At 31.5% G+C, this 21,618-nt stretch overlaps 2 protein-coding genes across 4 annotated transcripts; one reads left to right on the forward strand and one right to left on the reverse strand.

Moving 5' to 3' along the window:
• Window positions 1-7,159: 7,159 nt before the first annotated feature.
• Window positions 7,160-10,861, forward strand: Bma-dmd-5 (Uncharacterized protein; the record flags this gene model as incomplete). Of its 3 annotated transcripts, XM_001900152.1 has the most annotated exons (7): window positions 7,160-7,304; window positions 7,633-7,794; window positions 7,944-8,039; window positions 9,756-9,925; window positions 10,064-10,196; window positions 10,515-10,598; window positions 10,704-10,861. In XM_001900152.1, the coding sequence occupies 7 exons, from the start codon at window positions 7,160-7,162 to the stop codon at window positions 10,859-10,861; spliced, it is 948 nt and encodes a 315-aa protein (XP_001900187.1). The 3 variants fall into 3 exon arrangements, with proteins under 3 accessions (XP_001900187.1, XP_042934883.1, XP_042934884.1); XM_043078949.1 differs by lacking the exon at window positions 10,515-10,598; XM_043078950.1 differs by lacking the exons at window positions 7,160-7,304; window positions 7,633-7,794 and having other exon boundaries at window positions 7,964-8,039.
• A 563-nt stretch (window positions 10,862-11,424) lies between these two features.
• On the reverse strand, window positions 11,425-18,019 carry Bma-vps-18 (Uncharacterized protein; the record flags this gene model as incomplete). Its single annotated transcript, XM_001900151.2, has 26 exons — window positions 11,425-11,485; window positions 11,666-11,753; window positions 11,833-11,935; window positions 12,134-12,282; window positions 12,416-12,464; window positions 12,568-12,660; window positions 12,794-12,876; window positions 13,101-13,236; window positions 13,314-13,387; window positions 13,482-13,588; window positions 13,658-13,749; window positions 13,912-14,067; window positions 14,244-14,317; window positions 14,396-14,489; window positions 14,668-14,862; window positions 14,945-15,089; window positions 15,228-15,359; window positions 15,429-15,532; window positions 15,663-15,804; window positions 15,989-16,178; window positions 16,367-16,530; window positions 16,606-16,747; window positions 16,972-17,056; window positions 17,186-17,334; window positions 17,776-17,885; window positions 17,961-18,019. The coding sequence occupies 26 exons, from the start codon at window positions 18,017-18,019 to the stop codon at window positions 11,425-11,427; spliced, it is 2,976 nt and encodes a 991-aa protein (XP_001900186.2).
• Between the last annotated feature and the right edge of the window lie 3,599 nt (window positions 18,020-21,618).

The following is a 21,618-nucleotide window of genomic DNA, read 5'->3' on the forward strand; positions in this document are numbered from 1 at the left end:
CCCATTCTCTTCCGCACTGTCTTCTGTTTGTTCTATCAATTGAATGAGTCAATCAGTTAAGCATCTCTTTTTGCTTATGTGTGAAATGAAATAAATGTACACAAAAGGATCTGCATTCAAAAAATATGTAAAAAAGAAGGATGATAAATAGTACCACAAAATAATTTCAGGAACGTGATACGAATAGCAAAAATTTAGTAGAATAAATTGGAGTGCTAGCTTTAAAGAGCTTGTCAACGAGATGAAAGTAGCTTTAAATATTTGTAGCTTCTTGTGCTCATTTTTGCAATAATTACCAGCTTAATTTCTAGCCCATAAATTTTATAATTCAATATTTCAAATTAAAAGTATAAAACATCGGAAAATTCTTATTGTTTCATTATAACGTAATAAAAGAAAAGTGAACGACAGATCACTGCTGTTTTGACATTGATTGCTTTGCAAACTATAAGTCATTTTCTGTGGCAGAGTTACGACAGTGGATAAGCGTGTAAATGGTAACAACTTTTATTGTTGATAATTTTGTAAAAATAGAAAAGATTTATTTGGATGACAGTTCGTTCCTTTGTAAGTGTATGCCAGTGTATTTTTGTAAGTGTATTTTTCTTTATATCACACATTATAACAGCCCTCTGAAACTTAATGAAATTCATTGAAATAACACTTGAAATTAGTTTTTGGAAGTACTAAGAGGAAGATAACACATTTTTAGATTTTATATATAGTTAATTGTTTTATACGCATTCAGCAAGTTTAGATATCTACTTGCAAAACTCTTAAATATGTTGAAAGCATAAAGAACAAATTTTTGAAGGCGTTTATGTAAGTGTTACATATAAAATTGTTCATAACATTAAAAATGTGTTCTAATAGAAAAGACAATTTATTCAGAATGAAAAAAATGTCGATGCAACTGCTTCATTGCATTACGACATGAAGCATGCGATGACGTAGGTCTTTTTTATGGAGCGGCATTGTATCCTCTCCATGGAGCGGCATTGTATCCTCTCCATAGAGCGGCATCGTATCTTTTCTATGAAACAGCATAGTGCGAAAGATGCATGATTAAAAAGAGTGGAAATTTTCAGGGGAAGGTAATGCTAACAATGGCTTTTGCTAAAGATAAATACTTTTTTTTGAATAGTTCAACAAATGTTTATTTAACAGATGCGGTGATGGAAATGAATGTAATTGTTATCAATGTAGTAAAGCGATATTAATGTTTGTCAAAGCAATATTTATTTAAAAAAGTCAAAAGCCATCTCAAAAATTGGTCGCTTTGATATTAGTGTCTAGAAAATTGTTAATTGCAATGCTCATATCTGCAATACTTCAAAATTTGATTTAAATTTGACTTATCACATTCAAATTGCTTCGAATTTCACCAAATCTGATAATTTCAATTTTCTGAATAGCTTACAAGATGTGACACGGAGTAATTATCAGCTTTCAGCAGAAGATGAAATTATGAGATGGTGGTTAATGCATCGAAATGAAATAAGAGCAATTTCAAAGCGATAAGTTGAAACGATTGATCATCAAATAAAACCTTATACTTTTGATAAATAGAACCATTTCAAGAAAAATTTTTCAGGATAATATCTAGTAATTAATTTAAATTACAGAAAATGTAATACAAACATGAAAATGATTGGACTGTCAGGATGTGAAGAAAGCATAGCAAGTGAAGAAAAGCACAATAAGTGCAGGAAATTTAGTTCAAAATGATTTTCGGTTTGTATGGCTAAGAATGAAATGCTGAATAAAATGTGTTTGAGTATTCTTCGAGAAATATTTCAAGCGGTCAAAAATTGAAATGCGCGGTTAAAAGCCGTTTAAGAAGGAAAAGGCTTTGAAAGATGGAGAAGTAGAATGGGATATAGGTGTCAGATGTCAATGCCATATGTTTCTTCAATAAACGCCTATTGCCAGGTAAGTAAAAAGGTGAGTAAAAAGGAAAGGAAAAAAGTATTCTGTAGTATAGAATATATAGAAAATAATAGATGTAGGAAATATTCTGAGGACATTTTCAGCGCAATCAATGCAATTGGAGGCTGCAACAGAAAAAGTAGCTAATTCACCTGCAAATATGGCCGTGAAACAAGTGTGACACAGTCAAGTACATGTACTCCATGAAACAAAGTTCATATTTTGATTTAATTAGTACTCGAGATGATACAATAGACTACTTTTCCAGATGAACAGGGTATCTTGGCAGCAAAATGTTACTCAAATCACATTGCGATTAATAGTGAGCCAAGTTTCGTTCATGGAATACGAAAAGGGACGCAATAGTGAGAGTTCATTGAAATGATCTGTTTGAAAATGTTTCTACTAAGTCAAGAAGAATGACAATATACGGCACACTTCTGATAGTTATTGAGGTTTATTTCACGGATCATTAATTTTTAAAATCATTTTTTTCACCAGATAAGTAGTAATGCCAACTAAGTATAAATTTGCGTTATCAAAAGTCAAATTAGTAAAATCAATTTTCAGTGGTGGGAAATAATTTATCCTTACATTAATACTTCAACAAAAGAAGAAACTGGAAGAGAAATAAACGATTGAAAAGGAAGCAAAGTACTTCCTAAAAACGTTTCTATTTTAAAAAATTTCGTTTTTTCTTTTTTTTTTTTTTTTAACCGAACAATGAGTTTCTGTCGCATAATGAGTGAAAGAATAATCTAGGGCGATAATACCAGATTCGTAAATTATTTTGGTAATTATCAAGATACTCTTTTGGCAACTGAATTTTGTGCTTCAAAAATACATTAATCATTTCATTGATCGCTGTTATCATTGTTATAAGCATCAATAATATAACTTTGTAAAATAATAAAAATTTAGATTATTAGCAAGCAAATAATGAAATGGAAGGTTCAGTACAGAAAGAAGCTTCAAACTGCAAGGTATTGCTTTGATATCCTATTAAAGGATGACATTCCTTGCAAGATTAAATGTGCACTTGTCATTTAGATCGTAATAACAATGACTGGTGCTTAAAATTTGCTTTTCGAATAATTATGGACGAAAAGTTTTAAGCAGTAATTTTAAACCAATTTCAATGTTCGAAAAAGAGTAAATCAAACAGTGAAATTAGCTTTTATATTAATGTGCAAGTTAACTTATTTTTATTTTATTTCAAGTTAATTAACTGAGTTAAAACGAAATAGAATTTCAACAAACACTGTGAAATTTGGATCATAAAGAAAAACAACTGTGAAAAAATTGGAAATATATTAATCATAAAGTTGTGATTATATGCAGTTACAAAATCAGGAACTTTTTGGAGTGTTTGAATTAGAACAATATTTAAGGGAAAGATAAAAGTCAAGTAGAAAACAAGCGAAAGGTGAAGTAGAGAAAAAAATTTCGAAGAACTGATTGAAAACCGCCAAAAAAATAAATAAATGAGTACATGTGACAAAAAACAGATGAGTTGCTGATCACAACAGCCAATAGAAAGGTATTTGCATAAACTACTCTCTCCATCACCTGTAACAGTGACCTTTGACCAGAGCAAGATACAACAGTTGAATCGAAAATTGCATTCTACTTCTCACATCACTTTCCCCATACACAATCAGCATAACCATCAAGTCAGAACAAAGGTCATTCATTTTTTCACCAAATATATCTAAACGAGATAAATGATAAAAGAAATTCAGTTGTAAACCTTCCTCTCACAGTACCGAAATTAAGAGTTTAAGAAAACCTGTTCTGTTCAAAAGAACAAAATAATCAAGTATGCTGTCACATATTTTTATTAGTATTTAGTAACAAAACACGTAGTTATAGCTGTTTGAAGCGGCCTAGGAACATTAGTATTATCCTTAGCAGTTGGCTTGGCTTGAACGCATCTTTCTATGTTGGGAATATGAGCTAAACTGCAATATTCTGTTATCCAAATAATTTGTTCAGAAAGTTAAACATAAAAATGCCGTGTACATTTTAAAAGTAATATTTTGATGGCAGAATGTGGCTAATGAGTAACTGATGTATTAATATTATATCATCACTTCAGTTTATTATTCATATTACAGCAGTCAGATTAGGTTAAAATGACATCAAACTGACTTGTGTATCCAAATAATTTCTTCAGAAAATTAAAACAATTAATTAGTCAATTCGCTAATTGGCTGTTTACAGTTTAAAACTAATGGTGAAGAATATGCAGTTTTAATTGGCTGGACAATTCATGTCATTTTATATCAATAGTGTTTCTCGCTGTATTTTGCGTTATTTGTACTTGTAGAAAATATGAGTTGGGAGGTTTTTTTTTTTTTGTTATTAAAACCTTCATAATTGAAAAAATATGCCCAAAACTGGTTGAAATGAACAAATAAAAATCACAGCAAATTTTTTTAGAATGGTTATTATGAATGGATTAGCAAAACAGCGTCGGTTCAATATGTAATGTTTTGGGAAAACTCGCATTTAAAAGGTTAAATAACAATAATTAATCAATAAAAGAAATAATGGTAATAATAGTAACAATAACAATATAATAATAAAAAACGTGAAGTTTTCAGAATCAAACATATGAATGACATCCAATGTTATAATCATATATGCTCTCATTTTTCTTTCAACAATATTATGCAGAGAGCCCTCTTTTCGAATTGAATTATTGATTAGATATTCGCAGACAGACCTTCATTAGACTTTACAGTTCTACCTCGGTATACCTAACTTGACAATGACAATGTTATAAAAAGTTTAAATTACTTAGATTCTCAATATGTCATTCCTCTTGGAATACATCATTCGATCAAATGACCTCCACTATAGTTGTGAAGAAAATTAATTCCACAGTGACGTCATTGGACAAGCATAAAGCACAATCCAGTACATATTTCAGTTGCTTATTCTTAGCGATACTAAATTTTAACCCTCAATTTTAACCAAAAAAAAAAAAAAAATTTTAACCCTCAATTTTAACCCTCGTGAATTAAAACCCGTCACTGACATCAAATTTCATTGTTATGCACACGAATTCCATGGAATTTGTTTGCATATTTTCCTTTTGTTTATATTTTGTTAATAATTATATACCCAGGGATAATATATGTAAATATGGTAAAATCAGAAGGATTATATTCGTGAGTTGACTGAATATCATAATTTGTATGTAATAAAAGTGAACAAAAAAAAGTTACTTTCATTTTCAAAACAATGTAAATGCTATTCTTAAGCAGAAACTATGACATACAAAATCGTCAATTTAAATTTCCTATTTCCTTTATAAGATAAAGAATTTTGAAGTAATTTTGATAAATTTGATATTTTCATCATTTGAAGTGAGTCAATTTTTGAAGGATGAATTTCAAGCACTGTGGCAGTCACTAATTTGCTTTGCGAATCAAAACCTTTGAGTTGCTATGAAATGTCATTTGCAGTATGATTACATTCTATAAGCAGAAAGGAAAGAAGCACCAAATTAATTTGTTTATTATATGGTGGGAAAATAGTATATTAAATGAAGTAAACTAGAGTAGCAGAAAAAGAAGTATTATCGTAGTCCTGTTACTGAAGTACCTATCTCTCTTTGGATCCCTTTTAATAAGTGTCACTTCAATATGGATAGCTACCTATCCTTTATCTTTTTAAGGGTAATATTGCATAAGGATGTGATCAATTCGGATCTTATCAAAACTTCCTATTCCATTCACGAATCGTTAATGTAAACATAGCGGTTGACAAAAACACTAGCCATGGATTTATAACTTGTTATGGTTTACTTATCAGATTTGTACAATATCCTTGACGGTAGCACTAGTACAATTACGGTGTTCACAAGTGGTTTTTTATAATTAAGTATCGTTAAAGTTAATGTAAGATATCTAAAAATAATATCATGCATTTTCCTCTTCTTTCAAAAAGAAAATATAATATCACGGACAACAGCAAATTGGTTTGCAATGATCGCATTTGAATTTAGTTTTGTTTGCAAAGCAGAGGACAACGAAATACAGAACTGTACATATCAGAGGTGGTGATTATTCGCGATGATGGGCTGTAGAATGCCAGTCGTAATGCTGGTATTTTCAGCAAGTAGATATATCTCATTATTTTGCTCTCAAGCTTCTTAGTTCGAGGCGGATTTTGGAATCATCTTTTCGAAAACTCTACGTTTCGAATATTCTAAAATCGAGTTAGATTGTTTTCAGCTTCAAAGCATGTATCTATGCTGTATACTGACTGGAATCAAATGCATTCTTTGAGATCAATCAACAATGAGAGAATTATACTGTCTTTATGGGAAACAAATTGGAAGGTTTGTAAGTGTAATAGCTTTCGTTGGATTTTTGGAAAAAAATTCAATTGTATATATCAGATTGCTCGGGAATTCATTAAATTTAACCACAAAACTCAACCTTTTTTAAAATTTTGGAGAATGCATGCAAACGAACGCACGCCAAGACTAATGCAGCCTAGGCACTTTATTGTATATCCGCATGGAAAGCCTGCAATGACAGTATCTTCGAAGTGGCTTGAAAAAGAATTGATATGCTATTAAACCAATAATGTAACGAGCTGGGGGCGTGCCTCACTTAGCTACAGATGCTCTTGGATAAATCATCATTAGCCTCAAACATCTTCTATTGTCCTGGGATCTTGAACCACAGAACCAGGAGACCTTGAAGGTTTCGATGTGGAAAGGCATAGGTACTGTAGGTCTGTTCGATGCGAGTTCTTTATAGAAATTCTTTTAAAGTTAATTGCAGAACAAAATAAATTATAATATTTGGTTGTGACTATCTTTTTTTCTTCTGTTGTCTATTAAATTGTCTATACTTTCCCATTAAAACTCTCCCTTCTATGACAAAATCTTTACTTTTAGTAGTATTGTCACTGTAAATCGTTAGAAATCATTGACCAATTTCATCTTCAGAAAGCACTGATAGAAAATTAAAATAATTAAAAACCTGATAAATTTAGAATTTTGGTTGTTTTCATTTTTTGAATACAATACATACATATAATTCTTGAGCACTGTAAGCTTTAAATGAGGCAAGTGTAGAGAGCAAGATGATTTAAACTTTATTGATATTCACTTTGCATAGATTACTGTCCGACATCTATTCTATCGGTACTTTTTGAAGATGAAATTGGTCTATTCTAAAATTTATTCAAACTTCAGATCGCAGTCAAGATGACACTAAACCCAAATAATTTATCATTAAGTGGACTCGGTCCCAGTAGTATAGAACAAATTCTACGACTCCGACAAGAGCGTAATCAACGGATACCGAAATGTGCCCGTTGCCGAAATCATGGCATTGTTTCGGCATTGAAAGGTGAAAAACTGATAATGTTAATAATGGTCAATAATGTGCGTAGAAAGTTCAAAATTGCAAAAACCAGCCCAAACAAAAAGTGTGCAAATAGTGGTTTTCAAAAGTTTGGGGTCATTTTTGATATTACATAATTTATTAAGATTTCAAAGGTTCTAGGATAAATCTCGAGTGGCGCTGTTATTTTAATAATTTAATTAATAATCTGCAAAAATTCGATATTTTGATCCATCTTACTATCTTCAATAAATATTTGAATTATCAAAAATCGCTGTCCTAAAATGTTTTAGGCAGTTCTCGATTGATGCTAATTTCTTCAAGCTGTTTCCAGGACATAAGCGTTACTGCAAATGGAAAGATTGTCTGTGCGCAAAGTGTACGTTGATTGCGGAACGGCAGAGAGTGATGGCGGCGCAAGTCGCGTTAAGACGGCAGCAAAGTCAGGATGAGAAAGAGGCTAAAGACTTAGAAATACTACTGGGTGTTGAGAGAGGTTCGTTTCTTTCTAAATTTTGTCATCCTTTATGTTTTGTATTGATTTTATTGAATCACTTTTACTTTCAAGTTTCAATAGTAAACAGTACTCTGGCATAGGTTTTTATAAAATTTCTATACTTTCCTTTCGCATCTCTTATTTTTCAGCTGGAAAATTATTGAAATTCATGCGACAAGGTGAAACAACTACCAATGATAATAGAAGTGAAAATATGATTAATGGTGGTCTGTCACTTGAGGAAGGTTACTTGCCATAAATTTTGAGTTGTTAAATGAACTGCTTATGATTCTAAAAACAGATCGTATTGCTTTAAAATGCTACGATCGATTAACTTTTAAATGATTCATTTGCTATTTTGAACGTTGCAACAAAGTATTTCTGCACCGGTACATAACCTCTTTACCATTGATAACAATATTTCACTAGGGAATTCTTGAAATTCTTTCTCTTTTATAGTTTTTGTCCCAGTTAATTTAAATTTGTTAATAGGCCTTATGAGGCAACATAACAAACACAGATGTTGATCATTCTTTGTTACTTTACTGTCCCTTTTTCAGCGAACTAGCTGTGAAAGTAAACATATTACAATGGACATTGTACTTCAGTGACCATTCTCTAAGGAGAACTGCTCAGATTACAGTTTCACTGTTTGCCAATATAATTCAGGCAAATTAGCAGAACAAGTTAAAAGTAGGGATGGATTTCTTGGTATCATAGAGTAGTTGGATAAAAAGCATGAGTTAAACTTAATGAACATGAATCTCAAGTAAGTATCTGGCTACCTCAGAAATCCAGAACAGATAAAGTAGACAGAAGGACAGTGCGTCTGTCATTACACGACTTTCAATTAACGGATGCAAATAACATCAAGTACTGTTATTTGCTGCAGAAGTGCGAGGTATGTCTAGATAAACAAACAAAATGAACGTAGTTTGACTTGTGAGCTATTCTATATGCATAACCCTATCAGATTGCAACATGTCATGGCCATCGGACTTTGTTGGGTAAACAATTAGGACATAAAATAGCTAAAGTTAGGTTAAAAAGTTTAATTAATTAATGGTAATGTGTTATCTATTGTTACAAAAACATGCATGTAATTAGCACCTTATGAAATTGATAGGAATATAAATTAATTATTTTTGAATTGGCTTGTCAGTTGTGTAAACATCGTTTCGTTACGAGAAAAATGTGATCCAGTGCAGAATTTTAATTAATGATATCACTGTTGCTTGGTTATAAGGATAGATCATTACTGAAGTAGTATCTTATTTGCGCTTACTTTCTTACTTTTTAGCTACGTTTTTAATGACCCCTTTTTTTTTTTTTGATAAGTAATTTTATTCTTTATTTCTTTAGTTCACTTGTGAATCACAACATTTCCGATGGCGGCAAAATCTTATCTCTGAAACATAAGCTTGCCATGAAGAGAACGTTTAATGAGCTCATAAGGATTAACGTTAATCGAAAACATATTAGTACCGCAACTGCCAGAAGGTCAAATTGAATAGCTCTCTGCTAAAGGTCATCACAGAATCAAGTCAACAATCAAAACACAATTAATTGCATATATGTACTCCAACAGAAATTGTCCACGGAAGGATTATCCTTGAATGACGAGAAAGAATTATAGGCAGATGCCCTCTTATTCCACGGCTCTTTTCGAAAATGGCGCAATACTTAATTATTATTTCAACTATATCCTAACTACAGTTAGATTATACCATAACATGTTCAGATTTAAAAATTAGAATCATCACGTATTTAAATTTATCTTAGAAGTACAGTAATTCTTGGTTGTGAAAGAATAACAGAATTTATAACAGTCTGTGCATGAACACATTCCTTCTTTGTAATCAGTTATCCGAGAATATCAGCAACAGTTCTACTACTTTATAATAATACGGAATAACTGGATTTAAATCAGTTTCGAAATTCAAAAATTTTCGGAATTACAGAGGACAAAGCGAAATCGCCGCAATTAATCAATTTGCCATCAACATCATTAATAAAACCGAAGACATCCTCACCAAATGCAGCTACCAATCAGGAAAATTTCTCCTTTTCATCCACAACAACACATCGACGATCTAGAAACAATGATACAGCAGATCGAGAAAGCAATAAGGTTTGCTTGAATTTCAATCTGTGAAAAACTTCCGAACACCAATAGAATTTTAAAAAAATTGAAGTACAATACTCTCCAACATAGCCTTTTAAAGCAGAAAATATTCATAACATTAATCATAACACTACGTATTTATAGTCACCATTTGATGTGATAGAATCTACGGAATCTCAACAGCAGATTTGGTCTGCACAATGGTCAAATCCACTAAATTTTTGCACATTCCAGCCATTGGCGCCTCTTCCATATCGACCCCAACATTTCGGACAAAGTAAATCTCGAATATTTTAAAAATTCCCATATTTGTTTCTCTCCAGTAGGCATAGAAAGCAAAGAATAAGGATGAGAGAATCAAATCAAAAGATGTGAGATACTCATATGAATGTTAACAATAATATCAACAATAATAACACGGAGGTACCACAACTTTTAGTATTATTCGGCACGGTTTCTCACTGATCTTCAATTATTAGATTAAAACCGCAGCAGTTAAGTTCTCAAATCCTTCCTTAACATATCCAACATTTCTATTTTGAGCAAAATAAACGATCATAATGTATTTCAACGATCACAATGTATTTTTCTACAGCTGTTTTCCCATTTGGTGTTGGTTGTTACCCCATCAATCCAGCGATGCTGTACACGAAATCTCCATTTCCCAGTGTACCTGAAGGTGACCAATGCTTATGTATTCATTCTTCGTAATTCCCTCCATCTTAGTTCCTATCCATTCATTTATCAGTATATGAGGGAAATAACTGTTTACATTTATTTGCAGGTGCAATTCCACAAATACTCCCATGTGACACATCTCAAACCGCTACACAGTTCTCGTATAACTCGATTGCACCACTGCCACCAGTTCAAGCAAATCCTTTGGATTATCGACAGCATGTCAAATCTTCCAACTCAAATGAAGACCTTCTTGATGAATGAAATCAACGACTATTTACAAATTTACCTCACATATCATCAAACTATTCTCTACACAGAAAGCCAACGAATGATGTGTGACACTGTTCAACAGGATGGAACACCATTTTAGATTATACTGGGATTTTATAAAACGAAATATTTTGTTAAGTATTATGTGAGATATATAGACAAGTTTTGTAATAAAAACCTTATGCATAATTATTTAATAGATGTTAAAAACAACTGGAGAATGTAATACGAATCGCAAAAATACAGTTCGAACATAAACGTAAGGATTATATAAATCATTTATGAATATTTAAGCTTATCTGCTAGTATGAAAAATCTCAATTACATACATTAAGGGAACTCGTAATTTTATTGATTCATGAACTTTTATTTTGCAAAAATCCATAAATAAAAAAGTGAAACACTCACACTCGATAACATTACATTTGAACATGCGCTTTAAAAGGAAGCAGTCGTACACTCCTAATTAGAATTAACCTTGGTTCGGTACGTTCATGATTCCATATATTAAAGCAATTCATAGATTTGCGCGATTTTATGCCATAAGTATATCCTTACCAAGTCGCTATTTCTTTTTCATATTCGTCTTCTTCAAAAAACGGCTTATCGATAGAGCTGTAAAAAGGTATTACAGTAAAAGAGGATATGAATTACTTAAAAGTGGAATCAATGTTTACATTTGCTATTTGAATGTAAAACCCGGTGAAAAATTGTCTTCTGAAAATTTCCTCATAGAAAATCAAGTGTAACACACAAAACTGATCCAAAAATTTAGTAATGAAAGAGTAAACTAACTTAATCATTACAATACCACAAAAGATACAATCACCAGCAACAGTATCATTAATTTCATTGCGTATATGTTCCAGCTCTTCTTGAAATTCTATAACACGCGAAACTCTATTATTGTAATGGAGGTAGTTAGAAAACGACGAATTTCTTGAATTATTAAATAAATTTACCATTTATTTTCTTTTGTGCCCAGTTTGAAGATTTCGATTTTTCAAGTTGCTTCTCCAATATTTTCTCCTTTTCAACCAAACAGCTATATTTTTCCTGCTCTTGCTATAAAAGCAATTTTTCTCTATTAACATAGAACAACAAGTCTTACCATGATTTTTTAGACGGTATTTGAAGTATTTAAAAAAATGCGAATATAAACAGAAACAGTATAGTCTTCGTTAAAGAATAACTGAAACTTTCAATCAGTTTCTAGAAGTTTTTAAGTTCATGAAAATTTCTTAAATTACATGCAATTTATACCAGAGTCCAGTGAGATTTCAACTCCGATTCTAAGCAATCCTTGTGAAAAAAATGTCGGCAAGCAAATGTATAAAACGGTCGCATCATCGCAGGTTCCGAACATGAAGCACATTGATCGTTAGTACGAATTATGGTGAACCGGAAATGAACTACTAATTGAACATTTGTTGTTCAACCAAAACAATATCAATATAAGTTTGGGTGAAATTTAAGACTTTAGGAAATCACGTTTTAAAAACACAAAAAATTGCTACTTATTTTTTGTCTTTTCCATATTGTTACGGATTCGCTGTGCCATTTCCGTTGCATTCTTCATTTCCAATTGAAGTTGCTGAAAAAACGAAATATGCAAATATAAGTGACAGTAATTTAGTTCTAATACACATCGAGAAAAAAAAAACTTTTGTCTTCTAATTTGTTAGATGTAGCTTAACCTTGATTTTTCCGGAATGCTCTTTTAGACATTCACATAATGGCCCTTTAAAATATTCGATAGTCGTAAATTCTGGAAAGAATGGTAGTAAGTCCTGCAAACAAAGAACTGTGCTAAAAATTCAGATGATTCAGACAGTGATTTTCAAATTTATGCAGAATAAATTAAAATAACTGAGAATAAAATTAAAATCAGATTTGGTAAGTGAAAGCAAAAGTTAAATAAACCTGTATTTTGATAGTGTTATCCGATTCTTTCAGCAGGCTTACGCATGCAGCTATATCTTCTTGCTTCTCAATTACATGTCGCGCTGCAAAACAGATATTTGAATAAAGAAAAGTTTTTTACCGAAAATTGAAAAGAGCTAAAATGGAATAACTAAATGTTAACATTCAAAACTTTATCCTTAAATAAAAGTAAAATGTTCAACTAATTCAGTGGATAAAAGATGCAGCTGTATGGAACGCAAAATTCAAATTTGTTTTGATAAGAGTTAAATTCAAACAGTTACGAGGAAAGCTAAATACAACATACCTATTTGAAGCCAAGTTTTTCTTCGCATCTCAATCGAAAATTTGGGCTTCATTGAATTAGGCAGCAAGAAATCGTATTCATTTTCATTAGGTTCCACCATTCGTTTTGCACAAGTTTTTGCCAATTCAACATCAATCTACAGAATACAAAAATTGTAATTCCTTTTTTTTTTTTTGAAATATAAGAAGAGAAAAATATCTCAAAAACATGCACCGTTAAAGCAAGAGAAACAGCTTCGTCGTACAGTTCATTCACACAATACATAAAAACACAACATCGCTTCAATGCTGGAACAAATGACAAATAAAAGAAGCAATAAATGAATTTTTAAAGTCTTCGAAAATAGAAATATTTTAAAAGACTGTCGTCGGTTAAATATACCTTGTCTCTCAATACAAACTCTTAGGGCATATTCAACATCGTACGGAACTAGATTTCTGTCATAACCGTATTTTTCAAAATAATTCAACAGTTCTTCCTGCTTGAACCTAAAAAAATCAGTAATTTTCGAAGATTTAAAAGTTCAACATGCAATAAATTAAAACAATATGACTTACTCAGCACATAATGTTATCATAAAATTATGCATTGCTCGGCTTGCCCAATTTTGATCTATTACAAAACTGAGATATTTCAAAGCAGCAGTAACCTTAAATTAATTAATTGAAATATGAGCACAAGTATTCAAACAGAAGTAATAAAAAACGAATTCTCAGAATAATATTTTAAACTATTATATTTATTCACTATGCTAATTTTATCATACCAAAAGATTTCAAAACCCTTAGAAAAGTGATCAAAATTTATATACCATCTTTGTTTTCGACACATCTTGACAACGATACAGCGCCGGCAAAAGACGATCCGACACAAGTCTCTTACCTTCCTCGATCCAAGCTGCTATTAATTCGGTTGGTATTTTCTCGATTAACAATGGAGAATGCTTATAATAAAGTTCCAAAATGTGCTAGAAAATGTATGTTTTTACCAAAAACGATTTCTATACAAATATACTCCAAAAATTAATATCTAATATTAAGAACCAGATTAGAAAGTAATGTTAAAATATTTGAGAAATATGAAATAAAATTATCAATATTCAGGGGATGTACAGTTGTTACTTATCTACTAAAAAGTTAATACCTGTCTTCGTATCACTTCCAAAACTTTCTCATAGTCAGACTGCAGCAAGTAAACATTTACAGTTGTCACATAATCTGAAACCCATATGAAAATGTATTTTCGCCAAAGGTTTGCAAGTTCTGGTAAATCAAGTAACATTCAAAAGAACAAACCTTTTAGCTTTTGAGCGAGGTAGAGCTGAATATCAAAGTGTGCATGTGAAGTGATTAGATGATAAACTGCGTCACGATTTACTTCCACAGCTTCCTGAAACCGATTGTTTTTTTTAAAATTTTTAATGTCGATCTAAACTGTTTTGTGTGGTGAATAAATATTGGATAATAAATCACAATTTCGCCTATCGTTTATAACTACAAAATGATGATTTTCTAGAATAACAGTGTATTCAGAATTTAGTCACAGTCTAAAATTAGTTCTAACTAACCAGAACAACAGAGCGAGCAAGAAATAGTTCAATTTGCTGACGCATATTTTTGATTTGCTGCTCAATATTTGTTCCTTCGCTTGTTAACTCTGTTCCCTCCAACCGAGCCTGTTTCCCATCTCGACGTAACTCTGCGAATTCTGTTAACTGTACTTCCAACAACCAGAGAACCAAGGCATCTCTTTGTATTTTATCCTGGTAAATTTATATTCAATCAATAATAAGAATTACGAAGCAAAAAAACTCTCGAAAAATTATATGGCTTTTTAATTAACACCTCCGTATTTGACATTGATTTCAACTTAAGTTCCAAGAAACGTTTAAGACCATCTCGCCGATCCTCCTTCGTTGACAAAAATTTAAGTAATATAACTTCAAAAGGTTCGGTTGATTCCGCAAGGACTTCCGCTGCAGCAGTGAAACTAAAAACTTCATGCTATTTTACATAACTTTTGAAGTAAAACTGTCAACAGGTTGTAATTTTCTATATTTTAAATCTAATGTAAAGAAAAAGATGAAATATAAATGCGAATTAAGTAATAAAAGATTGGAAATTATACTTTTTTTCTGCAATGTATTTTTCAGCTTCTTTCTTAACAACTAGCTGATGTGGTGCTGGATTACTCAATTTATTTGTGATAGTCCGTGCTTTTCCGTAGTCACCACGTTCCAAATAGATCTGCCAAATGTCTCTGGAAAGGAAAAGTCTCAATCAGATGTCGAATCAAATGTCGTAAGCCATGAAGAAGAAAAATAAATACCTGAATTCTTCATTTGGCCGATACTTCCACACAGTGACATCAGTATATACCCAAATCATTTCGGACACAGTATCACGACACATTCCTTTTACCTGACCACAATCCTAAAACAATCTTTAAAACACAAAGATGCAAAAGCATATTTAAAAAACCATCAGATACCACCAAATCTGAAAGATTACCATGCATTACAGGAACAAGTGTTTTTCTTTTTAGCTGAAATATCTAACTAACCGTTCCAATGGTATCATCAAAAATTGGCCTCTTATTGAGTAATGAAACAGCTTCAATATGATTACTATATAATAACAAAACATTGTATTCTGTTAATGCAACATCCAAAGGATAACTGTAACGTCCATCCATTAATTGATGTCTGAAATCGCTTGTTGAAAATTCGTTACAAGCTATACCAAAATTAATATTTTTAATGCAGTTTTTCTAGAATAACTTGTTCAACATAAAAACACTGTAATTTTTATGCTATACTATCCTTCACAAATCATTTTTACGTTTCTTAAATTCTGTTCTACACAACTGACTTAGAAACTGCAACTTACTGTATATGTGCTTCTTCAACAATCATGTCATATGCTTCTGAAACTGTCAAATCTATTCGTCCCAGTGTGTAGCCATCAGCACCAACCCAACAAAACGTAGTTGGTTGTTCATTACTCACTTTTGGATAGACAACAAATGTGCTAGGCAAACTGCGTTGCCCATCATCCATAGAATGAAAACGAACTGATGCTAAAAAAAATTAGATATAAATTTTGCCAAATCAGTAAATTAGGTAACAAGAAATCGAAGCATCTGATAATCGCAAATATTACAGTAAATTTAAAAAGATGGACAAAATAATTCTATGGCGAAATATAAATCGTATATTAAGCCAGTTTATCTCAAACACTGAGAAGTACTAAATAGTAATAATTAACCTTTGGAAGCAAATAAAGGCTGTAAGATAGCATGATTATATTCAGCAAACGCAGAGCTCCAAATTGTACTCATAACTGGCTGTACCCCAGTAACATCATGCTTCGTACTGATTTGTCCGCTCAAACAATACAGCCTTCCAGGAAGACACACAAACATAGCCCATCTGAGATTAGTATTCTAACGAATATCATGAGAAACATATACAAAACAAAAAAAAAAAATCGGTGGAGAAAATTACCTCGATTTCTGGTTTTCGTCTTCACAATGACACATTTCAATGCCAGTTATAGATAGATCTTTTATTCCGCTTAAATTACTGGTCAATTCACGAACATAAGCAACTGTGCCACTTGAAATGATCGATGATTCAAACAGAGAACCTATATTTTGAAACTTCAGATCAAACTTTTGGCGACAAAAAGTTCATTAAAAAGTGCTTCCAAATCAGAACTTAAGAAAATGGCAGAAGTGCCGGTTTTTTTTAAACGGTTCAAAAAAAAAAAAAAAAAAAAAACAAACATTTTCAAACACTATTTGATATATTGGTTTTTGTGATCAAAATATGGATCTCTTTTCTGTTCCTAATTAAATTCTATAAAGTAACCTTTCGTAGTACCCAGAACGATGAAGCCTGTTTCGTTATCTGTTAAAACTTCCATATTCCAACCTACGGAACTTATCACATGTCCCTGAAAAGTTTTTTTTTTAATATTTCAATATTTTCGCTTTCCACAAAAAAGACCTTAAAATTACAGAGCTTTCTTCCGAATTTCCTTCGGGCACCAAATTCAACTTTGTGTTACATAAAAAGATGTTACTTTCATTTTTTTCAACTGTTTTGCTGAATCGTGTTTCAAATTCAAGTAAAAATTATCCGCGCCAGTTGTACTTATGATTGCATGACGACCATTAGGACTAAGATGAACATAAGCAATACGATCATGCATTAATAACGGCAAAACAACATCTGAAAAATAGCTTAGCTTAGGAAAAATTCCCACTAAAACTCACAAAACTACAAACTCTGTCTAGAAAAACAAGAATTTGATGAGATCCATAAACTGAAGTTATTGATAACAAAAAAAAAGACAATTTGCTATAAAACAGCGAACTACTTCTAACTACCGTCTAATGTATCGTGATTATGTTTAAAAAGGATTTCCCTTACCCCTCACGACACAACAGAATACACCAGTAGGTTTAGTGATCTCTTATAACACTCTGCCATTCATTTTAGACAATTTTTTTTTTAGTTTTTAAAACTAGGCGTTATAAAAATTTAAATATTAAATCTTACCAAACAAAACTCATCCAACCTCCCAAAATCAGAGAAAAAATTGATGAAGAGTAATTAAATTCTTTTTTTTTCGTTTTTAGAGTGTTGTTAAAATCAGCTGTGGTAATTTACCAATTTGCCTACTAGTGTTTTGAAGTGCATAATGAAGCAGTTGTCGTGCACCGATTACCAGCAACATTTCACCATTGCTCGAACATAAATGGGTTATTTGACCTTTCGGTCTGAAAATTATTTTATGTGAAAACCTATAATTTCAAGAAGGTAAATCATTTTAGCAATATGATAGGTAAACTCACCGGAAATCAACTAATTTCTTGATAAATATCGCACTGTCCAGCTTACTTGAACTCTCCATCTGAGCAGTTTTCAGACCACGAGAAACAAACTATTCATGTTTCTGGTATCATACCAGCGCGACATTTTGGCTGAAGCACAAATGAAGTGTTTTATTTTATTGAAAAGTGAAAATTTCGAAAATATGTAAAGCAAATTCGTGCAGAGAATAATTTACACGCAATAATAGCTCAGTAAGGAACAAAGAAAAAAATAACGTCTTAGTATTACGTTGTCCAGCGTTGTTCAAGAGGTGTTTTATACAGGAAAGATAAAGGTTAGGTCTCTGGAGATCGTCTAGTTCATTTGCAATACTCATCCTGCTATGTTTATTTCCCTTTCAAACGCATTATGTATCCGCCGTATCTTTCGAGGTGACTCCTACGACGACCTGTACTATCTTTAGAGTACTATCTTTCGAGGTGACTCCTACGACGACCTGTACTATCTTTAGAGTACCGTGAAGTCTCAAAGAGCAAACTCTGTTATCAATCTAAATTCTCCCTTCTATTTCTAGTTTAATAACAATTGACGCTGATAGTTAGATACCTAATAACAGTGAATAAGCTTTTTAACATACTAAGACACCATAAATGTGGCTCACGTGTACAAACCGGAATATAACACTGAGGCGAGTAGGAGTGAGCAGAAAACTGGCGAAAGATTTGGGTGACATTTACAGTCTCATCCCTTCCCCTTATCTGTCACCAGTCAATGCATGGTGCATTGCAAACATTTAATCCAAAGCTTTTATAGCTGACTCACCTCCCATATCACTGTTGTAGAGGAAAAGATCAAATCGATCCAAGCATTTGTGAATTAATGGACATCTCATAAACAGTCCCATTTTCGGGCCATATTTCTGCTGCGATACTATCCGGCATGTGTCGATCGAGATGGTGTGCACGTGTCGATGCCTCGCAGGAAATGCCTGATGCAAATGAGGAATGATTATATGTCAACAGAAGAAGAGGATATTCTCTTTCTTTTCATAATATGGAAGTTTGGTCAGTCGTCCATCCTACATAGCTGTTTTAAAATGAAGTACTAATTTCATCAGTCATTCCTCAAAATTCCATTTATACAAGAGCTAGAATCTAAGTTGATTTTAATATCCGTATTTCAGTTATAGCTTACTGTTTCCACATGCATATGACATTTCATTAGAAATTGAAACTTTACAGTTTTTTTTTTTTTTTTTTTTTAAAGAATTTAGTATCATTCTGTTCAAGAGTATTTTTTTTTTGTGAATTTCACACTGAAGTGTTTTTAGAGAAATGAAATAAATTTTGTTTAAGCTTTCATTTTTTCAATTTCAGTCGAAAAATTACCTGCATTGAAATGAAAACAAGATTTGTGACACTTTTTATGCATTGCAGTTATAAAAGTATGCATCCACAATGGGAGCAGCAAGTTGTTGCTTTTTTGGGAACAAATGATTTTAAATTTCAAATTTTTTGAATCATTCTCTAAACATTTGTCTGCTCCCCCCTGATTTTAGTGTGATCCTAAAAATTATATAATAATAAATCAATATGTAGTGATTGAAACTGACTTCACAAATTTGAATTTCTCAAGTTCAACTATTACAGTGTATTACAAGAATTAGTGCAATTCGTTTGCATGTACATTGCAGGCTATGTTAATTTCAGAATACAAGCTGTACTGAACGTACAGTCCTCTTTTTTTCTGATGACATATTTTTTAATTTCGTTGAGTTAATATCGGATAAGTATCAGACGATCATCAGATAACGTGTCATTTGTAAGTCACCTGTTATATACCAAACGTACATCAAGTATGTGTTGTAATTTTGAATTAGTCAGGAAGTTGAATGAAGTCCGTTCTTAAAAAATTTTCAAGTTAAATTATAAAGTGATTTATTTATACTTCATTTGTTATATCTAAAATAGTACCATAGAAAAAGTCTTTGCTATCATTTTTTGATATTTTTGATTGCTGATTTAGTATTATTATTTATTTCCATAAATCTGAGTTTTTAAATTAATGAATATCCAGCAATTACCTCAAAGATAGAATTTTCTGGTATAATGAAGCAAAAATAATCGAAGTTTTGATGTTGTTTAACAAGAAACAAACTTTAAATCTCTTCGGAAATTCAAATTTTTTTTTTCCAAAATTCTTTCAATAAAAAGCGAAAAATATCAAAACCTATGAAAGATTTCACATTACCTCATTATATCAACAATTTTACTTTATTCCTGCTTTGCTTTCAGAAATGCCAGTAATTTTTTGAATTCTATCTTTGAGGTAATTGCCGAATATTCTTCATTAATTTTTGTATTTTAAATGGAGCTTTCTTCTAAATTCGTTGATTTAGTAAGTGAGAATTTAATTAATTACGAAATTATTTGCTATAAACAATCTTTGTCTACAAAAATTCTCTCTATGATACTGTATCGTTTCTATTATCAAAAAAAGTCTATTAGAGATGCTATGCTTGTATCGAAAATAATGAATCATTAATAGTTTTTCAGGTGAAGCCCGTAACACTGAGGCCCTATAATCTTCTTATAGTTTCTGGTAACAATCTCTTACTCAGAAAATCCAGTTTGGATTGCTACGGAAGGTTTAAACTTTGAAGCATAAATTTTTTCTTTTTTCTTTTCTATCTCTATTTCCCTTACTCCTGCAATAAAAGTTATTAGTTCATTCTTTCAAAGTATAAACAGAACTATTTTGCATTACTCTCATTGATGCTCTCTTTAACCATCGAGGAATGAAAAGTGAATTTAAAGAATGAATAACAATAATTTTCGGAATCAGAAGCTGAAAATCTGACAAGTGTAAGGCAAATTTTGAAAATGAGAATTGGAACTCAAATGGAAATGACATTATTTCAGAGTACATACAGTATGCATTTCTTTCTGATCATATTTGGGCACGGAATAAAGTCTGGTCTAACTAATTTATACACCATTTATAATTTACGTGGATAATAATGAAATGGAATATTTGAAAAAGATTAGTTATCGATTAAATGAAATAAATTCAGAGTGTAAAACTATGAAGTGCAACACAGCCACGAATTTACTACCAAATTTCTTAATCTTCTATACGTAATTCTACAAAAGAACCATCCTGCACAATGCCAATTAATTGGAATTTAGCAATTTCTCAATGTGATTTCGTGCAAAATGAACAAATTAATCGTAAAAGTCAAGTTTAGATGAGGACAAAAATAGAGACTCCACGTCACTTTAGAAATGAAAAATGTATACATAATACTTTAATATCTATAATTCAGATTGCAGTATACAAGAAAATCTTTACAGCTCGCGTTACACACATATATATGTACTAGTATGCAATTATTATATCTTTGTTAAACGTAGAAGACGGAAGGATATTAAAACGTAGCATTTGCAGAATCTCTAAGGAAAATGAGATTAAAAAAAATATTTTGTTAAAAGGCAAATGAAAACATTTGAATGCAAATATTGGTTTCTTTTTTCTTTTTGTTGTGTTTTCTTAAGTAAATATTTCAGAGAAGGAATAGAACAAAGATCAATAAAAGAACAGAGAGTAGAAATATTTCACATCCTGTAGACTAAATTACAAAACGTACAGGAGAGAAGGGAAAGAATATCCGAAAATGAT

The sequence above is a fragment of the Brugia malayi genome, assembly GCF_000002995.4.
Source record: "Brugia malayi strain FR3 genome assembly, contig: Bm_v4_Chr2_contig_001, whole genome shotgun sequence".
Classification (NCBI taxonomy): Eukaryota; Metazoa; Nematoda; class Chromadorea; order Rhabditida; family Onchocercidae; genus Brugia; species Brugia malayi.